Source organism: Emydura macquarii, unplaced genomic scaffold (assembly GCF_026122565.2).
Source record: "Emydura macquarii macquarii isolate MOO-44397 ecotype Brisbane River unplaced genomic scaffold, CSIRO-AGI_Emac_v2 contig_1790, whole genome shotgun sequence".
Taxonomy (NCBI): domain Eukaryota; kingdom Metazoa; phylum Chordata; order Testudines; family Chelidae; genus Emydura; species Emydura macquarii.
The window spans coordinates 20019290-20040148 of NW_027131927.1; the positions used below are offsets into that span (position 1 = coordinate 20019290).

At 43.2% G+C, this 20859-nt stretch overlaps 1 protein-coding gene across 5 annotated transcripts in view; it reads left to right on the forward strand.

The window, feature by feature from the left end:
- FRAS1 (Fraser extracellular matrix complex subunit 1) overlaps nt 1–20859 on the forward strand; it is a 295321-nt gene that overhangs the window by 133145 nt on the left and 141317 nt on the right. For all 5 annotated transcript variants that reach the window (XM_067557075.1, XM_067557076.1, XM_067557077.1 and 2 more), the window contains exons 11-15: nt 1579–1668; nt 2313–2351; nt 4213–4360; nt 7989–8132; nt 8856–8990. In XM_067557075.1, coding sequence (XP_067413176.1) covers nt 1579–1668; nt 2313–2351; nt 4213–4360; nt 7989–8132; nt 8856–8990 — 556 coding nt within the window. The remainder of the gene's footprint in view (nt 1–1578; nt 1669–2312; nt 2352–4212; nt 4361–7988; nt 8133–8855; nt 8991–20859) is intronic.

Consider the following 20859-nt stretch of genomic DNA (forward strand, 5'->3'; position numbering starts at 1 on the left):
TAGGAAGCTGAGGTGTACCCTCCCCCTACAGGCCAGGAGCATTTCACTGTCACTCAAGAGCAGCAAACCACGAGTACAATGAAAACTGCAGTGAACCCAGGGGACATAACCAGCTTTCCGTTAATGGAGTTTTGTTAGCGGGGGTTTTCTTGTGTATATATATTTTTAATTGTTCAATAAGAGAAATTGAAAAGAGGGTTCTGCCCGTATGGAACAACTCTCCCGTAACTGGAAGTTCACTCTGGGTCTGATACAAACCCCATTTAAGTCATTGAAAAGAATCCCTCTAGCTCCAGTGGGGATTGAATCAAACCCTGTAGCTAGAATTCTGGGGCATATAGAAACTGTATGAGAAAGTTGTTCAACTTCACTAAAAACAGGATTTTACTATATCCAAATGCAATATCCATCTGTTAAAGTTCCCCACTGTGCCACAGTATCTGAGCCCTTCATACATATTCATGAATAATCTGCACAACTTCACTTTGTGATAGGTAAATATTATCCCAATTTTTACAGCTGGGGAACTGAATTTACAGAGAGATTGAGGGTGTGATTTACAAAAGCAGTCAGCGTTTACCATTGACTTTAGGGGGAGTCCAGTTAGGCCAATGCCGTGTGCTTCTGAAAATCCCACCTTTGGGCTGGTCCAGGAATTAATTTGCACTGAAATAGTTAAATTGGTCGTTAATTCACCTTTTATTATTGTGGGCAAGTCTGTGTGTGGACACTTAGGATGGAATTAAAATAGGCTATTTTGATTTAATCTTTACATGTCCACCCATGTTTAAGTCCCTTTATACCATCTTAGCAGTGTCAAGAGGTCTTACTGGAAATGAGAATCAGGCCCAGAAAATCAAAGGCAGAGACAGGAATTGAACCTAGCCCTCCTAAATCTAGTCCAGGTTCTTTAAACACAAAGCCATCCTTCCTCTCTCGTAAGTGTTTTGTTTCCATTCATACACAGCAGATTTTGAGCATTTGGAAGGCCCTGTTTCCATTTCTTATGGCACAATTATGATCTCAGTTACACTGGTGTAATCACAATATCTCCATTAGGTTCCATGGAGTTACACAGTTGTAACCAAAAGTAGAGTTTAGATCAATGTAGAGTATGTTTTAAAAATTTACCATCAACATTTAAAAGAAATTTGAGTTGTTTCTTTAAAGAAAAATGGAACATAGAAAATGAGGAGAGAGCGAGAGCTGTGTTTTAAAGATGTGAAAGTTTTCAAATAAAATCCAAGAAATTCGAAAGGAAAAATGGCATTCCAGTTTCTATGTATTTTAATGGTTTAGTTTTGGGGCTTCTTTTACAGTGGCAAGAGTTAGGGATGACGCAGTTGCCTTATCAGTGAATTTCCTGAACTTTTCTGGGGTTTGTTCTATAACCATGGTGTTATTTAAACACGCTTTTCAGAGCATACAGATAGAGATGAAGTAGGATGTAGGGAAGATAAGGTGAAATTGGATATTGAAGATTGCATTCCAGTGTGATAACCATTCTGCCTCTGCATTCCGCAGTATGGCTTGGAAATGCTAATTTCATGTGTATTGCGGCATCCTCTCTCTCCACAGGGTGAAGAATTAATTCATTTGGCGGAGAAGTGCTGTCCTGAATGTATTTCAAGGGGTAGTTACTGTGTGTACAAAGAACATTCCGAAGATGTGAGTATCTTGGTTATTCGGAACATATAACACAGTGTGTTATGCTTGTCAGTGTTTGGAGAAGTGAAAGTCTGTCTCCTAAAACTCTGGAAAGAGCCTTATTTGCAGAATCTTACGAAAGAATAATCTTAATATTACTTGCCCAGCAGGTTTTTGCCTTTTTATAAAATCGGCTTGTTTATAATTTTCTGTACCACATAAGTCTCCTAAGGCTCTTTTTATTACATAGAGGAAAGCAGAGCAAATTGAATCAATCATTCCTGTTTAATGTTTTATATACATGCCCTTAAGTTTTCAGTGCATCTCCTGGGGTTTAAGATGTTTGACTTTCATTACAGTCAGTGGGAGCTGCACAACCAAAGCTCAATGCAGCTTTCTGAAAATGTACCTCCTTAATTACTGTTTTCACTGCAACAGGAGTCTGTTATTCAAGGCTATTTGCAATCAGGTTTCTTTCCCTAAAATTGACTATACAATTGCTTTTGATGAAGTACAACAGGAGACCTTTCACTGTTGTGACAAATGAGTAATGATGCCAACCATTACTTACGTAGAAATAAATAGCTCTGAACATATTTCACAGATGCAGGAAGTAGAAGATTCAGATGTTTTCTAAACAGTAACGTATCTCATTCTGTCCGTAGATCTCGCGCTCTGATGTGAGTGGAGTGAAGCACCTCAAGGTGAGTATATTGCATATTTCAGCTCACGCATTATCCTTTTTAATGGAGAAATCTTCATGAAAGATATAAGGTCATCCAAGAACCAGACCGAGCCTCCCCCATGCTTGTACCACCTCCTTTATGGGGTCATGCACCATTACAGTCGCTGAGTGTAGGTATTGCTCCCTGTTAGCCACCCCAGGGACATAAAGGGTATGTCAACACAGCAGTGAGCCTCCCAGCTCGGGGTGGCAGACTTGGGTTACTGAGGCTACTGCTAGCACTTTAAAAATAGCTGTGTAGACAGTGCTTTGAAGTTGCAGCTCAGGCTCTGAAGCCCATCCCCGCTCCCTAGACTTTTGATAGGCACAGTATTTTTAGAGAACTACCCCGCTAGTCCAAGTCTGTCAACCCAGGCTGGGAGATTCGCTTCTGGGAGCTGGGTAAACATACCCAAATGAGACAGGAAGCAGATGGGATAATGGTCCTTGCTCTCCCCTGTCCTACACTGGCCAGCAACACTAGCTGGATACAGAGGGCAGTATGCTGCACCAACCCAAAGACTACCTTTTGTAAAGGAAAATCATGCCCCTTCAGTCTGCTAGAATACCTGGAATGTGTCAACAAAACAGATGCTAAAGGAGAAAGGGGCGATATAAACTTATTTAGACTTTCAAAAGTCCCACCCAAGAGGCTTTTTAAGAAAAGAAGTAAAGAAGGTGATAAGCAATGTGCTGTCATAGACCAGAGACAGGCTAAAAGACAGAAAACAAGAAAACTGCAATAAATAGTCAGTTTTCACCATGGCAGAAGGTTAACAGTGGAGGACCCAAGGGTCTCTGCTTGGGGCAGTGTTGTTTAATGTATTTATTAATGAACTGGAGAAAGGCGTAGAATAGTGAGGTGGCAAAATTTGCAGATGACACAAAATTATTTATGATGGTCAAGACCTAGAGAAGACTGAGGGAATAGAGGTAAATGAATGCACAGCACAATGGCAGATGGAATTCAGTGTTAATAAAGAATAACCCACATTGGACAGAATAATGTGAACTATTTATACACATTGGTGAGTTCTAAATTAACTCTAACCACGTGGGAAAGACCAGGGCATCATTCTGAGAGAAGAGAGAGATAAGAGGAGACTTGATAGAAGTATATAACATCTGAATAGTCTAGAGGATGTGAATCAGATGCTCCTGTTTACTCTCTCTTACTTTAATATGAGAACAAGGAAACATCCAATAAAACTGAAAGGCAATACATTAAAAACTGATAAAAGTGCTTTTTCACTTAACCTGGAGAAGTCATTGCTGCAATGTATACCTGAGGGCAAGAGCTTTACAGGATTAAAAAAGGGTTTCGATGTTTATATGAATAATGAAAGCTCTGCAGTTACATTAGACATGATACAAATTATATTGGACACAAGCTTTATTTTTCAGATCATAAGCACAGAGGTAACTGATGGTGATTCAGAAAAATAAGTTCCCCTTTGAGCAGGTTATTGCTCTATTATAGAGATTCTTGTACTTTCCTTTGAAATGTTTAGTATTGTCCATTCTAGAAGACAGGATGCTAGACAAGATGAAGCACTGGTATGGCAATTGATGTGTTGTTGTTAGAATGTGGCTGATAATAATTATCTCTATATTAGAGTCTCTGGTTTATTTGAGCATTACTGTAGGTCACGAAGCATATAGTTTGTGAAAAGGCTCTCCTGTTATTAGTGCTGCAAAATTATGCAAAATCCTAGCTGGTCAACAGACCATAACTGTTCATCACACGCAGTGTGATCTAGATTCAGCTCCACTGCTGAACTCAGCATCACTGCAATGAGAACGGAGCACTCACATAGGGCATTCCATATCGTCTTGTGCAGAATGGAGAGAAATGGAAAGAAGGCCTGTGCAAAGAATGTGAATGCCGGGACACCCAGGTGATCTGCTATCAACGTGCTTGTCCGTCTTGTCCATTGGGCAGCCTGGCAGTAAAGGTGGAGGGAGACTGCTGCTCACAGTGTCAGTCAGGTATTGGTGTGAAGCAGCTTCTGCTGACATGTGTAATTCTCTGTACAGGATTTCTAGTGGATTCTGACCCCTATCATGTTACGGGGTATAAACCTTTGTAACCCTGCCCCACATAACCGAAGCCAGGAAATGAAATTCTTTTACGAATGCTCCCCAGTGAGACACTGGGTATTTCAGAGGTCTAGAGTGGGAGTGTGACACTTCCTGGGGGTACCCAGGGTTGGAAGGTACCTTGCTACAACCTGCCCTTAGCACAAAGAAGCCTTGTCTCTGCCAACCGGGGGTGATCTCCCCAACTCCATTGTTACAGCCAACACAAGCACTGCCCGCTAGGCCTCAGAGCCTCTGCTGTCTCTACAGCTTAGTGACAGGCACATACCAACTCCCGAGCGACTCTCTGGTGTGTCCAGGCGCTGGTCCACTGGACACTTGCAGTATTCTCAGTTTCGTTGCTTCAGAGCAACAGTGCATCCCAGCTTACCAGTTTCTCCTCTGATCAATCCTACGCTTAACCCACAGCACTCAGGTATGCTAGTAATGAGATCAAATACAACTTTATTTAACAAACACAGGGATTCAAGTAATAGCAAGTAGAAATGTTAGAAACATGATTACATATAAAGTAAAATCACAATCTGCATTTTAGAGCCTAGACATAAATAACAAGACACGCTAGCAGGGTATTGCTCCCTTGAAATCCTTGAAACACTTTATAGCCAGACTGACTGTGACCCGTCTTTCACGAGACATGCGTGCTGTCAGTTTGTCTCTGAGGTGAAAGATTCCGTGTCTCTTTGCGCTTCAAGATATACCAGACCAATCTTTCGTCTTTATTCACAAACAGGACACCCCCTGCTGTTTGTTTCTTCTGGTGGATTTCACATGCTCACAACGCGCATCTGTCTCAGTATGCAAATAGGTAGACAATATGCCAGTGGCCAGACAGGGAGATAGGTCTCAGTCACCTTCTGCCTCCCGGTGACCTGCCTCAACTCCAAGACCTTCAGAATGTAATTTTCAGTACGGATACATAACTCCTTAATATTACCCGTACAGACATTTCTCAGTGATTATGACAGCCAGAGGGCAACTGGCCCTGGTTAGAGACCTCACCTGCTAGTCTTCAATGAATTGTTAAGCAGATAGCCAACCCAGGGGATCCTTGTAAAACCCTATGCACCTTCTGTGCCCTTGGCCAGTTGGCACCAAGGGGTCACAGGGAGAACAAGCAGACATTTGGGATTTGATTGTACAATCCTGACTCACCCTGGTTAATTCCACAAACTTTGTGGGTGCAAGTGCTCACCAATGTGAGGAAAGGTCACACAACTTAGCCCTTGTATTCCCGGGCCTCTCCATTTTATCAACATTCTTGTGACGACTGTTTTGATTTCAGCTTTGTTATGGCTGTTTGGTTTGGTGATCAGTAATTAATCTCCCCTCTATTGAATCTAAGTAGGATTTCAGGGTAGGGTTAGCATTTGGTCCAAAGGCTCCCACTGGTACTAGTGGGGTTGGATCAGGCCCTTACCAACCAGGCTTTGGCAAAGTAAAAAGAATCACTACTTGGAGACTGTTGTCCTGGAAATATATATTTTTTTTCATTCCTTTTTTTTTTTTTTTTTTTAAACTATGAAATCTTCTAACAAATAAAAAAAGTCTGTCTTTCTGAATTCTAACAAGGTTCTGTGAAGTTTACGGGCTTATGATTAATTTCCTTAAAAGTGTATTCACTTATAGTGTAACGCCACTACCAGTTCACCTGAATTAGAGGCAGTTAATAATTGTCTGGAAACATTAGAATAGTTTTGGCTATATAGCAATTTTGCAGATAAATTATTTTTTCTACAGGATGTTGTCATTTCCCTTCATTTGCATTTCATAGTTGGTAGGTTTTATCTGTGGATTTCTAATTTTTCATATTGGCAGCAGCTCTTGTTGCACTCCACTTGCTTTGGTTAATCAAAGTGCTCCAGTGAATGGTTTGTCACAAGAAAAAGAAAACAACTTTAGAGTTGAATTATGCTATCATTGTATAAGTGGCTCAGTGGGTGTGTCAGATAAATGTTTTAAAGCTTATTTGTTGAACAGCAAAATAAATAAAATAAAATAAAAAGCATTTATAAATCCTAAAGGCAAGCTTTTTGGATAGCTCACATAAACTTAGAAACATCTCGTAGACTATAGAAGATGCACTCGGAGGGTATAAGAAAAGAGGAAGAGGGAGGGGGTTAGCCTGGGAGACCAAAGGTCAATCACAGACTTCCTATGTAAACTTGGGCAAGTTGCAGAGGGAATAACATTTTTGAAAGCCCCTAAGTTCTATTTTCAAAAGTGACTGCTACTCTGCCCCATTGACTTCCAGTGAGAATTAGGTGCCTAAGTGCCTAAGTCACTTAGGTTCTCTAAAAATGTTTACCCGTAGTCTCCTGTGCCTCAATTCCCCATCTGTACAATGCCCTACATTGCAGGGTGTTGTGGGGATACATTAATTAAAGATTGTGAGGTGTTCAGATTCTGTGATAACGGGGACAGATTCAGGCGAAAATGTGACTATGATCTGGAAACATGACATTGTATTAACGGGTCTATATTTTCTAGGTTAGAGTTTTCCAGAGAGCTCAGTTCTCATGCAGGCACTTCAATGAGGAGGGCAGATTTTAAAATATTCCCGGTGCCCAGCAGTTCTTATTCGTATCAGTAGGAACTGCTAGGTGCTGAGTGCTTCAGAAATTCTGCCTACTTCATTTAGGTGCCTGAATGGGTGCTGAGCTCTTTGGAAAATACGATCTCCTGAGATCATTGTATGGGGATATATAGAGCCAAACCCTGCGCACTCACTGCTCCCCTTGAAATCTTCACACAAACCTGCCAACAACTTCTCTCCATGCTGCAATAAAAGCAAGGAGAGTTTTGCTTGTGGCAAGCAATAGCAGTGTCCAGGCTGATGCTCTTGTAAAACCTATCAACATTTTAACCCTTTAGCCCAGGGTTCTTCAAAATCTTCCCCAGCATTGCCCCCGCCTTCCCACAAACTACGGTGGAGGAAGGGCTTCCCCCACGCAAATGTTATCGTGAAGCCAGTGTGAATTGCTGTTTTCTGACGTATGTGTTTGGGGAGAAAATGTACCATTCTCCTTCTGCTGGGCAAAAATGATTCAACAATACAGAAAAAAATATTCCCCAGCCTTGCGGTATGAGAAATGCCTGCTGTGGGGAAATAGCTTGTCCTAACTCTGTCCCCTCAGCTAATCTGTCTATGTCACTAAGTTTTCAACCCCTACTCTGACCTGACTTGGGTAAACTCCCATTGACTTTGTTATGGTTTTTGGCCTGAAGTAACTCAAATTCAGATTGTTGTGGGCCATTCATTCCTGATGGTATAAAAATGCCAATGAAAAGAGACAACATGGATTGTGAATGGACTGCTTGACACCAGGCTGGACAACTTGAATAAATGCAATGTTTATCCTGTTTGCATGCAATTTAAGAGAAAATGCCATGAGCCATTAGCAGAGCGGCCAAGTAGTGAGTTTTGCTTTGACTACAGTGTGTGTGTTATTTCCAGCATTCTAGATACAAGACACACAGTGCTGACAGCTTTTCTCTTTTTTGTTCTTCATGCCAGTGCGATGCCACTCTGACTGCTTGACCTGCTCTGGGTCCTTTGACCACTGTGACGTCTGCCGTGATGCAACCAAGTGGCTCCAGAATGGACGCTGTGTGGGGAACTGTGATTCTGGATTCTATCAGGATGCCAGGGTTTGCTTAGGTATAGCACATGTTCAGATCTCAGCTGACTGGCTTTCCTTCCGGCTGGTGCTTTAGTCCTAGAGGGCTGCATATTGAGATTGCCTCCCAGTCATGGACTGTTATTGTATGAAATCCTTCCTCCTTGTTCTCTCTTTTTGATGTGGAAACACAACACCAAAACAGGTATCAGGAAGGTTAGTCTCTCTGTCCTGGATTCAGGGAAGCACCTCCTTATTGCCTATCGATTTCAGCTAGTTCTTAAGTAGAAAATCTAGAACTTCAAAAATTTTCAACCAAAAAGGAGCCAGTTATTTCAATTATCTTTAGTCTCAGGCTATGTCTACACTGTCAACGGCAAAGTCACAGCCGTCAGATCGACTTATCTGGATCGACTGAGCGGTCAGTGAAGACCCGCAAGTTAATCCACCCCCGCAAGTGTCGTAGTGCTGCATTGACGGGAACGCGGTTCCCGTCGGTGCGGTGCAGTGAAGACGGCGCGCAGAAGAGAAGCACAGCAGACGACGGGAGTTACGCAAGTTTTCTGTGTAGTTTGCGTAACTCCCGTCAACTGCCGCCGAATTGCCAGGGTAAGTGTAGACCAAGCTTCAAATGATTTCCTGCAAAGGGATGCTTCCCTGCATTTAGCCCGCAGACTGGCCACGTACACATCAGCATCAGTGCGCAATGACATTTACAGGTAACACTGTCTCTCTTTCCTCCCCTCTTTGCTTTGTGTGGGCAGCCTGCAAGGAAATGTGCTCCACCTGTACCAACGGGTTTGAGTGTACCTCCTGTCAGGGATCCCTGCTGATGAAGTATGGGCAATGCGTGACATCGTGTGGGGACGGATTCTTCCAGAGTCACCTCCACTGTGCAGGTAACGTACAAATAGGGCTGCCTAGTAAAAATAAACAGGCAGATGTCTCAACTGCAGTGTATAGTCTGTGCTTAGAGAGCCATTGACAACATGAGGGCAAATGTTGTCAGTGTCATAATGCCACAAAATGATAGAATCACATAGGGTTAAGATGATGGGAAGTGGGAGAAGAATGCACTCTTTTAAATTCTAGATCAATTCTGTTTTCCAAGAACCGTCTGCTCCTGAAACACCCACTTCTCAGCACTGTCGACTGAATCAGTCCTATTTTGATTCAGATTATTGTCTCTTACTCCTGGGGGGAGAGAGAACGGCTATGTTTTACCATTGACCTAAAATCCATAGCCATTTACTGGAATCCGATTCATTGGTGTGTACTTTGTGTTCAGTGCAGGCTAAACTACAGCTAATGAAATCAACCCTCCCCAAGAGGCAGCAGTGAAGGTGTTTATTAGAGCGAATTAGAAAGCGATGTGGGATATAGTAGGGAGCCAGAGAGAGTCACACATAAAAGTCCTTTTCCCTTTGGTGATGTTTTCTTGTTTTTCACACGTCTCCTTCCTAGAACCTCTCTTATGGTAGCCATTCTCAGCAGGAATACTTAGGGAGTTATACACTGTTAATCACAAATTCCACAAAACAGGGAAATGTGTCACTAAATGTTTGTGTTGTTACTTTCCCAAGGCTATGTCTACACTACCACTTTTGTCGTTATAAAACTTATGTCACTCAGGGGTGTGAAGAAACCCCCCCCCCCCCCCCCCCCCCCCCGTGCGACATAAACTACAGAAGCGCCAGTGTGGACAGCAGGAAAGCGTCTCTCTGAGACATAGCTACTGCCGCTTGTTGGGGGTGGTTTAATTATTTCCGTCGGCATAGATCGGCTACATGAGAGATCTTACAACGGTGTAGCTGCATTGGTGCAGCTGTGCCGCTGTAAACTCCCTCATGTAGACATGGCCTAAAGGTTGGGATTAGGATAAGGAAGTCAGAACTTTCTGATTGATTCAACTACAATATAGTTTCTGTGAGTCCCCCTCATTCCTTTGAAATATTCTTACTTTGTCCAAACTGTGATTCAGCTCTTTTTAGCCTGACAGATATCTAAAGTTAGCACTTTTCTCCCTATGATACTGACTTTTTGGAGGGGTTGTAATTCTTTATGAGACTAGTTCAGCAAAGCACTTGAGCACATATTGACTTCAAGCACATGTGCAGTCCTAATGACTACTGTAGATATACCCATTACTTAAAGTAAAGCACATGCTTAAGTGCTTTTGCTGAATTGAGATGTAAAGCAGGAGTTGGATTCTTGACCATTGCTTTTCTGTAACTGTCTGTCCCAAAGAGTTAACGATAGATTTCAAGTTTTGAATGACCTTATCTTCAAGTAAGAGAGTTGGATCAACATCTAGAAACCCCAATTAAAGGTCAGGGCCTTATTGTGCTAGGTGCTGTACACACATATAATGAAAAGATAGTCCCCACCTAAAAGAATTTGCAATCCAAGTACTAAGTAATCTTTTATTTTATTTTATTTTATTTTATTTTTACTATTACCTTTCTACCTGCTCCTGTTTTAATTGGCAATGGCCATGCACTGTATAGGCAGTAGGAAAAGGCTAATGTTTCATTTTATTAGCAGTTTGTGGTGAACTAGCTGTTAATTCCATCCATATTCATACTCATGAACGCCTGGAGTAGAAAGTCGCTGGGAAAATTTGTTCCTGTTTCCTTCGGAGAATTAAACCAATTTGCTTTAGTTCTGCCTGGCTGCATTTTCTGCATAAAATAAAACTGGCAGAGAAAACCTCAAATTTCAGACCCAGTCCATAATTAATTTCCATCCAGTCTTTCTTTGTATGCTCTTCATTTTTCTATGCATGCAGTCAGGTTGTCTAAACTGCCCTTAAGATGTTCAGCAAACAGCCTGTTTTCTTAATGCCAGCAGTAAGTTTGTCAATAGAATCCTGTATAGAACGGACCAGTTCCTCAATTGGTGTAAATTAGTGCAGGCGATCTGACCCTAAAAAGGGAAAAGATCTATGAGAACAGATTACCTAGTCCATCCTCCAGTCTTGCTTCATCACTTGTTATTTTTTTTAAAAAAAGATCTAATTTAAAATTAAGAACATTTGACTGAATTGGTTTGATGTGGTGGGTTTTTTCCCCTGCTCTAATAATGGGGTTTGTTTTTCTATAGAACAATAAAGCCATTAAGGAAAAAGGGAAATTGAAAATCAGTAAGGAGGCTTATTCAGATAACTAACTGCGTGATTAATATTCACGGGATCAGTGAGAGACAGAGGTAGAGCCGAGTGACACATGGAGTCTGCTGTGCTGAAATGAGACAGAAATGAATAAGAAAAAGGCTGAGAGAAGAAAAGTCAAGAGAGTGAAAAAAGAATGACCTCTGCCCTGAAAAGCAAAACAGATGAAGGACTTGCAGTCTTCATTGCCCTCATTCTTTCTTTTCCTCACGACTTAATTATGCACATTTTCAGGATTAATGCTCCCTGAAAAGTCTAGACAGAACTCAGGCGTTGCTACTTTGACCTAGCCAAATGAGAATATTGAAATATGTAACCTGATTGTAACAGATAAAGCCTATATCATAGCAGAGTGCTTGCATTTTTATTAATGACTCTTCAGACTCTTTATAAATGGTTCTTTAGACTAGCTTAGTCATGGAAGCTCATCTATACATCTATGGGTGAGGTTCTGTGGCCTGCGTTGTGCAGGAGGTCAGACTAGATGATCACATTGGTCCCTTCTGACCTTAAAGTCTATGAGTCTATAATACAGAGGTCTCAGTATTGCTAAATAAAATTACTGTAGTTAGCTAGCACTACCTTGCAATGAACTGTTGAGTTTAGGAGTCATGTAGACATACGGTGCAAAATTTTGAAAACATCCTGTATCTTTCAAAAGTCAGGCACCTATTTCCCAGATAATTCAAAGTGTTCCTTTTATGACGCTGTTGGTGTTAATCTCTTGCTATCACAAAGCAGCTTGTAATCTTCACCCCTGCAGTGATGCAGATGAGATTTCTGAGAAATCTTTTGAGAAGAGAAACTTTTAAATGAATTTTTAGGCTGAATTGTGAGCAACCAAAAAGGAGTTAAATGGTGGCGCATAGGAAGAACTATGCTTTACTCCTAGGGGCTTTAATGAAACATGTCAGTTATGCCACATTTACTAGTGGTTCCAGGCAGACTGGTACTAATCTAGAAAGCAGCAGAGCACGGATGCTTTTGTAAATAGCTGGGTTTCTTTTCCTCCAGGAAGCCAGCACTTTGCAAGAGTTCTTTTCTCTTAAAAACATTGGACAGGTTCAGCTCTGTTCTACACCAGTTTTACATTGCTGGAACTCATAAACTTAGAGTAACAGAGAGGTGAACCAAGCCCTTTCACTTGACAGCCCTGGAATGCTCCTAGTTTAGCTTTGAAGTGAAACCAAGATTTGAAAAAGACCCAGCCATCCATGAAGAATTAAGTAAACATGTGGGAGGGGTCAACAATCAAACTGAAACCCCCTTTTCGTTCCTCAAATATAAAGAAACAAAACTGAGGATAATAGATTGTGGGAAAACTCCCTGGAGCTTATAATATAGTCTTGAAAAATCAATAGGGAAAAGATTTTCACCACCTGTGTAGCCCACTCTTACCCCAATGAGCTCATTGATATAATAAACATACTATTGAAGCCTATAATGAATGTTATAAGCCACTTGGTGATAAGGCTGATGTTGACTTATTTGTGGCTTGTCAGGGCCGTATTATCCATGAGGCACAATAGGCACAGTGCCTAGGGCCTACGAAACTTTCAGGGCCTACGAAAACTTTTGTGAACTAAAATAAAATGTATCTGAAAATTTGAAAAGCAAACGATAAAATCAAAATTCATATCTTTTTAAATTAAATATATTTATCTAAGGTACAAATTACTATTATATTATTACATATATCCATTGTAAATTTAATTCTGTGACAAGATTTAATATTTTCTAAGCTTTTAAGGAATATGATTGCAATATTAGCAAAAGGGAATGCATTAAATGCAGGTTTCAATTTTGAACAATTTTTATTTGACATTTTGCTCAGAGTGGCATAACTAGGGGCCACAAAACCTCGCAATTAATGTGGCCCCAGACGTTGGGGGCCCCGGAAAATAGTTTGCGACCTCTTTTTGAAGACTGGAAATTTTTGGGAGGCCAAATATTTAAAAAAGTTTAATTATTGTGTGCTAATTTTATTTTATTTTTTTATAATAGGTACAATAATATTTTAACAATAAAAATATTTCTAAAAGAAATCACAGATATTGAAAAGAAATGTAAATAATTAAATAATCACTTTTTAATATATAATCACAATAAACTCAAACAACAAATTAAATAAAAAATAAGTAATTGTTATATAAAAAAAGCTTTTCAGTTTAGTCAACATTGCTTATAAATATAATCACAAAAAATGATAAGAAAATGAAAATCACAACAGACTCGTGTTTTCTCTCATATCCATCAGTCATCTTTAGCTAAGGATAAAAAATATCTTACAATATAATTGAATTCATTTTGATTTTAGAATAATTAAATGAAATAAATAAACTATTTATTAGTGTTACATATACTTATTTAATAATAGCTTAAAATCAAATTAGTTATTTCGGTCAGGGGGCCTACGAAGGCAAGTGTGCCTAGGGCCTATGAAGTCTTAAAACGGCCTTGGGCTTGCTATGTTGTAGAAGGAAATTTAGTTTAGTAGTATAAACAAAGGCCTGGAAGTCAAGAGATCTGAGTTCTGTGTATAGCTCTGACCCAGGTTTGCTGTATGACTGTGAGCGAGTCTCCTGGGCCTACAGTGGCTAATGATTCTGAGTGCCTTGATTTTTCGGCATCAAGCTGAAAATACCCAAAAGGGGCTTGATGTTCTGAGTGTGGGTGCTGAGCACTTTCTAAAAACCAGACTCCAGTTGGATACCCGAAAATGGAGGTACCTGATCTCACTAGTCACTTCAAAACTTATCTACAACTCTGTTCCTTAGTTTCCCCTCTGTAAAATGGAGAAACTAATATTTACCTGCTGCACCTCATAGCGATGTTGAAAACAGCTAATCTTTGTGTGATTGGGGGTTGTGGGTTTTGGATGACAGCTTGCTGGGTTTTGAGCCTGTTTAAGTTTAAATTGTGGATCTGGTAGTGAAGGGGCAGGGCTGATGCAGTGTTGTAAGTTGGGGTTTGGCCTTGGCTGTGTCTAAACCAATGTGCATTTGTAGAGTGTGGCAGAGTTTCAGTTCCAAGAAAAATTAACTTCTAGGGCCAAATTTTCAGCTGAGCTTTTAACCCACCCTATGTTTATGTACTTGCAAGTTAGCAAACACAATTATCTGCATGCTCAGTTTATAGTTAGCTATCACTTGTGCTGATGACAGTAAGTGTGTAGAAGCCGTAAGTACTATCGTGAGATGAGGCAAACACTCCTACGGGGTTCGAAAGACTCCGGCTGTTTTAAAGTGATGTTGAAAGCTCATTGGCTCAATGGGAGCATCAAGGAGAAGACAGTGCCTTTGGGAGCTAAGCCATTGCTACCCCCTTTGAGAAGATGCAGCATGTGCCCTCTTCTGTGTACACTGCCAGCTCTATTGACCCTGCCCATCTTGTCAGCCTGGCTGGTGTTAGATTTCTGGGATATGTCTACACAGCGACTAGATATCCATGGCTGGCCTGTGCCTGCTGACTCAGGCTCGGGCTGTGGGACGGTTTCATTGCTGGGTAGATGTAGTGGTTTGCGCCTGACCCCCTTGCTGCCCAGGCCTGCCACCCCCATTAACCACTTCTGGACGATGGCTTCTTGCTCCACCAGTGTGCTTTATTTACAACGGGTTGCTCACCACCTTCTATTTAGCCAGTTCTGACCAGTCGCAGGGGTCTTACAGATTCAGTCTCTAGTCAAAGGGTGTTCAGCCTTCTTTGGCTGTAGCTTCTCCCTCTCTGGCTACTTGCTCCTGCCTTCTTTCCAGCATCCTCTTCCTGGGAGCTTTTATAGCGCTCCAGGTTCTATGGCTCTTCCTAATTCCTACCTTCCAGGCTGGCTTGCTCAGCTGGCTCTCATCTACCCTTAATAAGGGCTCAATAGCAGGGCTAGTCCATCCCTGCCAGTAGCATCCTGCTACACACCTTCCCGCTTATGAACCACCAGGTTTAACCTTGCCTCCTCCCTCTGCTGGTGGGGTCCGAGCGGGGAGGCTCCTCCACTGGCATGGGTCGACTCCCAGTGTTACTTCTGTGGGTACACTGCGTGGGGGGTGGACGCCCCTACAGCTCCACCTCTGCCCACAGGTCGTCACACCAGTCACACTCCCGGGATGGTCCCCATGCCTACTTCCCTCAGCCATTGGCAGGCCTTTGGTGTCCATCTCTACCTCCTCCAGGACTGCTAGGGCCCCTGATACCCTGGGCATTTCAAGTGTAGCCTGGGCCATCCCTCTCAGAGGTCACCTTGGACACAGTCCTCCTATCCCAGCTCCCTGCCTCAAGGGACAGGGACTGGCCATTCCCTTTTTTTCTTCCTCTTTAATCCTCTCTTTCTCTTGGATCTATTGTCTAGGGCTCTCTGATTCTTCCTGTTGCTCCGCTGGGTCCTGGGATCCGGCATCCACTCTGTTGCCCTCTTCCTTCTCCAGGCCCTGGGTTTGCCCTTCCTCTGGTCTGGGCTCTGGGAGTCAAGGCTCCCCCCAGGGTTTCTTAGCTCCAAGGACCTCATCCCTTCCCCCTGGTATTGCCCCTTTCTCTTCTAGGCCCCTGCCCCTTTTTCCCTTTCCCAGTTGGGAAGTAGTCCCAGTCAGTGCCCAGCACTACAGCGTATGGCAATCCCTCAATTGTCCTGACTCGTTTCCAGTCAAACCTGCCCTGTACTTCCAGGAGCACTTGGTCCACTGGGCAGTGCCTCCTATTCCCATGAATACATTGTAGGGTCATCCTTGCCCTGGGGATCACCCCTTGAGGCTTTACCAGCCACCTCCTTCCTCTTCTACAGCCCCTTTCTGGGTGTTGGGTTCCTGGGTTTCTTTCCACTGTCCTGTCCCTTGTGGGACTGACCCTCTCTTCGATGGAAGTCTGCCTCAATGTACTCCTCCGTCGGTTTCACTGCGACATCTACCGTTCTAGGCTGATGCCACTGGACCCATACCCGCAGGTTTTCCACCAAGCTATGTAGAAATTGCTCTAAGACTGGCATGTCCATTATTTCCCCCATCGTATGGGTGTCTGGTGTCCACCAGTGGGTACCCCAGTCCATTTGGGCAAAGGCCGGGGCCACATGCTCCCAGTCCAACAAGCCGCCCTGAACCTCTGGTGGTACTTCTCTGCTGAGAGTCCTACTCAGTGGAGGACAGCTGCCCTTACTGCCTTATAGTCTCTCACCTGCGCTTCACTTAGGGCCATGTAAGCTCCTATCTACCCTTAATGAGGGCTCAGAAGCAGGGCTAGCCTAGCCTTGCCAGTAGCACCCTATTACAGGAAACATCTGGGCTCCAGGATCCTGCAAGGTGGGAGTGTCCCAGAGCTTGGGCTCCAGCCCAAAATCAGATGTCTACAACAACAAAACAGCCCTGCAGGCTGAGCCCTGCAAGCCCGAGTCGGCTGGCATGGACCTGTCACGGGTTTTTAATTGCAATATAGACACAGCCATGGAGTCCTTGCACTCTCTCTCTGCGGGGCCAGGCACACTGTGACCCTTAATACTGACAAATCTGTATCACCACTTGTGATAATAAAAGACAAAAGGTCAAATGAGCAGGACTGTATCCTGACTTCTTGGAGTCACCGAAAACAGTCCAGTTTGCATAATCCCTGCTGTCAAAATCAACAACGTCTACAACCCTCCGCAACAAGATCTTACTCACCCCCCGCACCCAGCCTTCTTTCCTCCCATAATTTTCTGAGGGTTTCTGAGAAGATGGGTGTTATAGCGGCTGGCAAGTGATTTGGTGGGCACTCGTAGAGAATATGTGCACTTGACATCAGCTGGGTCTGTTTAGAGAATGCAGTTATATGCTGGGGAAGACAAGTGGAAGGATATGGTGTCCTGTACTATCAGTGAGAAAATGGACTAGTTTGTCTCCTAGATGGAGCCAGCTCTCTGCACAACAAAATGTTTAAACTAAGACGAGAAACAGGCAATTAAATGCACAGAAAGCCCCTTTGGCTTCTGGCCCAACCCTGTAGGGTCCTCATTTATTCCTATTTAGTTCCATAGCACGTGCCCTCTGTCCCTTGGTCCCATGCACGTGCTGCGTTCCACCCTGCCTTGCAAGCAACACCGCCAATCAATTATCTCAAGAAAGGGCTGAGCTGAGCAAAGCCTGGCAGTCTGAGGCTGCTTCCCAGCAGCTGTGGTTTCTATTGGTGCACTTTCCTTTAGTGCTTAAATTACTGTAGACAAACAGAACAAAGCTATCATGGGGAAATCAATGGCTGTTGCATTTTTAAAACAGCAATCCTCAGGGCACGTAGGCAAATGATGCCTGTCACTGTGGGCATGAGAGCTAAAAGTTTGCATAAGAGCACAAATCAGGCCACGTTTGATATTCACTGGGGACCTGAAGCTGATGCCCGATGCAGGTGCTCGCTGCTTTGACTGTGGAAGTAGGTGGGTTTTGCTGCAGACCATGTTAGTGGAGCCTGAGTCTAGCACCAGCATGCAGGATAGACCCACAGCTGTAGCAGTGCAATTAAACGAGGCCATGTAATCACTGCCTTTCGTGGCAAATATTTTGTGCAACATTTCCACCTGAGAAAGTTACTCATTAGCCCTGCTGGAGCAATTAGCTTCGCTGCCAATGCTAACCTGGCTTAAATGAATTGAGAGGCCTGGAGGTTTGATTCAGAGAAGCCTCTGAGTGTTTGCTTATGTATTAAGAATGATCTGTATGTTTTGATTCTTTTTCTTACCCTCCCCACTTCCAATCCCCACCAATCTGCCCCTCCTTGTCCTCATCCTCTTCTTCCCCCTCACACTCTTCAAGCTGTTCTTCCTTTTCTCCCTCCAAAAGCAGCTCCCTAGCTTATTCTGGAGACTCTCAATACTTCTCTTTCCTTCCCTGACTCCAATCGCCTTGACCCCAAAAGGTTCCATGCTCTTGGCGCTATCCTGACAAGTTCATTGCATCTTCTCAGTAGGTCTGGCAGCCTCTGCTGAGCTGTTAGTTACCATCACATCTCTCTCTCCAGCTTTGCTACATCAGAGATAACTCAGAAATCATCGCACCCCAGAGAAAGATAAAATGTGGAGACAACATCTGCCTTAGTAGAAGCTTCCAGAGCTGCTGAGATCTTGCATTGGCTTTGCAGGATCATTGCCAAAGGCAGAGGAGGAAACTGGGAATTGGAGAGAGATGGAGAAGGGGGAATACTTAACCAAACTGATTTAACCTTCAAATAGTGCTGGTTTGCATTGCTGTCTGGCCTGAGCTGAGATCTGTCTGGTTTCCAGGGAAGTGTGCTGCATTCTGCCTGCTCCTAAACTCACCATGCTGAAATATGCCCTTCCTGTTTCAGTCCCTTCCTTTCTGTTGTCTGTGTTCACCCTGGCTGTGCAAAGTGAAACTTGCCAATGATTGTTGTGAGTTTCACTTTGCAGATAGGGTTGGGGCAGTAAATGACGGTGAAAAATAGTTACTGATTCAAAGCAATCTTAATTGCCCTGACTGATCTGGGTTCCATCAAACAATGTATACTTCAAGGGAGCCAAATGCAGGGTCACACATTTACAAACAGAGAACACAGGCCATGCTTACAGGATGGGGAACTTTGTTTTTGAAAGCAGTGACTCTGGACCAGATGTAGGAGTCATTTCATACAACCAGCTGACCATGAGCTCCCGACATGATCCTGTGGCACAAAGGACTACTACAGTCCTCACTCAAATGTGTAAATGGGAATGTCAGGGAGGTGATGTAACTTGCGCGTATGGCACTGGTGAGTTCATTCCTGCAATACTGTATTACGTTCTGGTGTCCACACTTCAAAAACGATGTGGAAAAAATGGAGGGTGTTCAGAGAAGCGCTACACGAATGATTCGGTCTGGAAAACCTGCTGGAGGATGAGAAAATTAAGGAGCTCCATCTGTTTACTTTCTGAAGAGAAGGTTGAGAGGTGACCTTGACAACATTCTGTAGGTACCTGCAAAGGAAGAATAGATCTAATTTTAGGAGGCTCTTGAACAGGAGTTCCCAAACTTTTGTTAACACGACCCCATTTTAATGACGTATTTCCTGCCAGGACCCCAGACAGCATGGAGGATGCCATTTTGCTCTTCGCACAGTGTGACCTTCCATGCACCATACATGTAAGGTCATGCTGTGTGGAGCAAAATGGTGTCCTCTGCATACTAGGATTGCTGTGTCCCTATCTGCTGATGGCGTGACCCCATTTGGGGTCACAACCCACAGTTTGGGAACAGCTGCTCTTGAATTTAGTGTAACAAAGCCAAAGGTTGGAAGGTGAAGTTAGAAAAATTGAAACTGGAAATAAGATGCAACTTTCTAGCAGTGAGGAAAATTAACCATTGGCACAGTTTGCCAAGGGAAGTGGTCAATTTATTGTCATTTGCAATCTTTAAATTGAGCCTCCAGGGCATCTGCTCTAATCCAATCCCAAATTTATGGGCTGGATAGTGCTCACGTGTGAAATGGAATAATCTCTGTCACCGCAGAAGTTATTGGGTGAAATTCCATGGCTTGTGCGACAGTAAGTGGTCCCTTCCAGCTTAAAATGTGCAAATCAGACTGACCATAATGTTCTGGAAGGACGAGTGAGGCAAGAAAAACCAGGAGAGCAGACGATGAGGAAGAGAGCAGCACCTTGTAAGGGAACAGAAGAAGGAAGAGGGGGAAGGGTGGAGAGCAGAGCACAGATAGCAGGAAGGGTTGACAGAGGAGGAAGGATGGTCTAGTGAACAAAGCACTGGGCTTGGACTCAGAAGTGTTAGGTTCAATTCCTGGGTGACCTTGGGCAAGTCACTTAGTCTCTCTGTGCCTCAGTTTCCCTCCCCTCCCCCATTCAATGGAGGTAATAGCACTGCCCTGCCTCACAGGGATGTTGTGAGGATAAAACCCCTTAATGATTGGGAGTTGCTCAGCTACTATGGTGATGAGGGTTATATAAGTATCTAGATAGAAGCTCCGGCTTGTTAATAAAACAACAGGGATAGAGTCAGAGGCAGCCATCTCCCCTGCTCTCTAATTGCATTAGCCACTCCTCCTCTCCATCCTCACTTGCCCTGCAAAGTTAGGCATGTCCCTCTTTTACTGGAAATGAGCCCGTTCTCAGGGCAGATCACTGTGGAAGATGGGTCTGTTCTTTTTTATCAAACCTGTTTTATCTCCTCTCCCTCCTTTAAATACATGTGAATTAGATAATGAAATATAAGCTCCCCAGTGTGGATTCAGATGATTCCCTTGTGAGTTGTAATTGTTGCCTCCTGATTTCTGCGTGTTACACAGTCTCGGTACCATAATTGCAGCTCCTTCTGTGTTCGAAATAGCTTGCATATACGGTTTGAATTTTTGAATGCAAGTGCTGCTGAGAGGATGTGAAAGTCATGGCAGAACCTCCTGTACAACCACACTGTGTCTTACTTTACAAATGGCAAATGCAGTTGTGTTTTTCTTAGAGGTGGGCTTTGTGAATGTCTGCATGTTCAGGACCTGTGCCATCAGGATTCTCTTTCACCCCACCTTTCACCGAGGGTGGGAGTACAAGCATAGACACGCCTTGTGAAACTATAAAGTTGAGAACATCTTCAGAACGTATTTGGGAGTAATCAGGAGGGAAAAAAACTAATTTCGAAAAGTACTGTAATTTG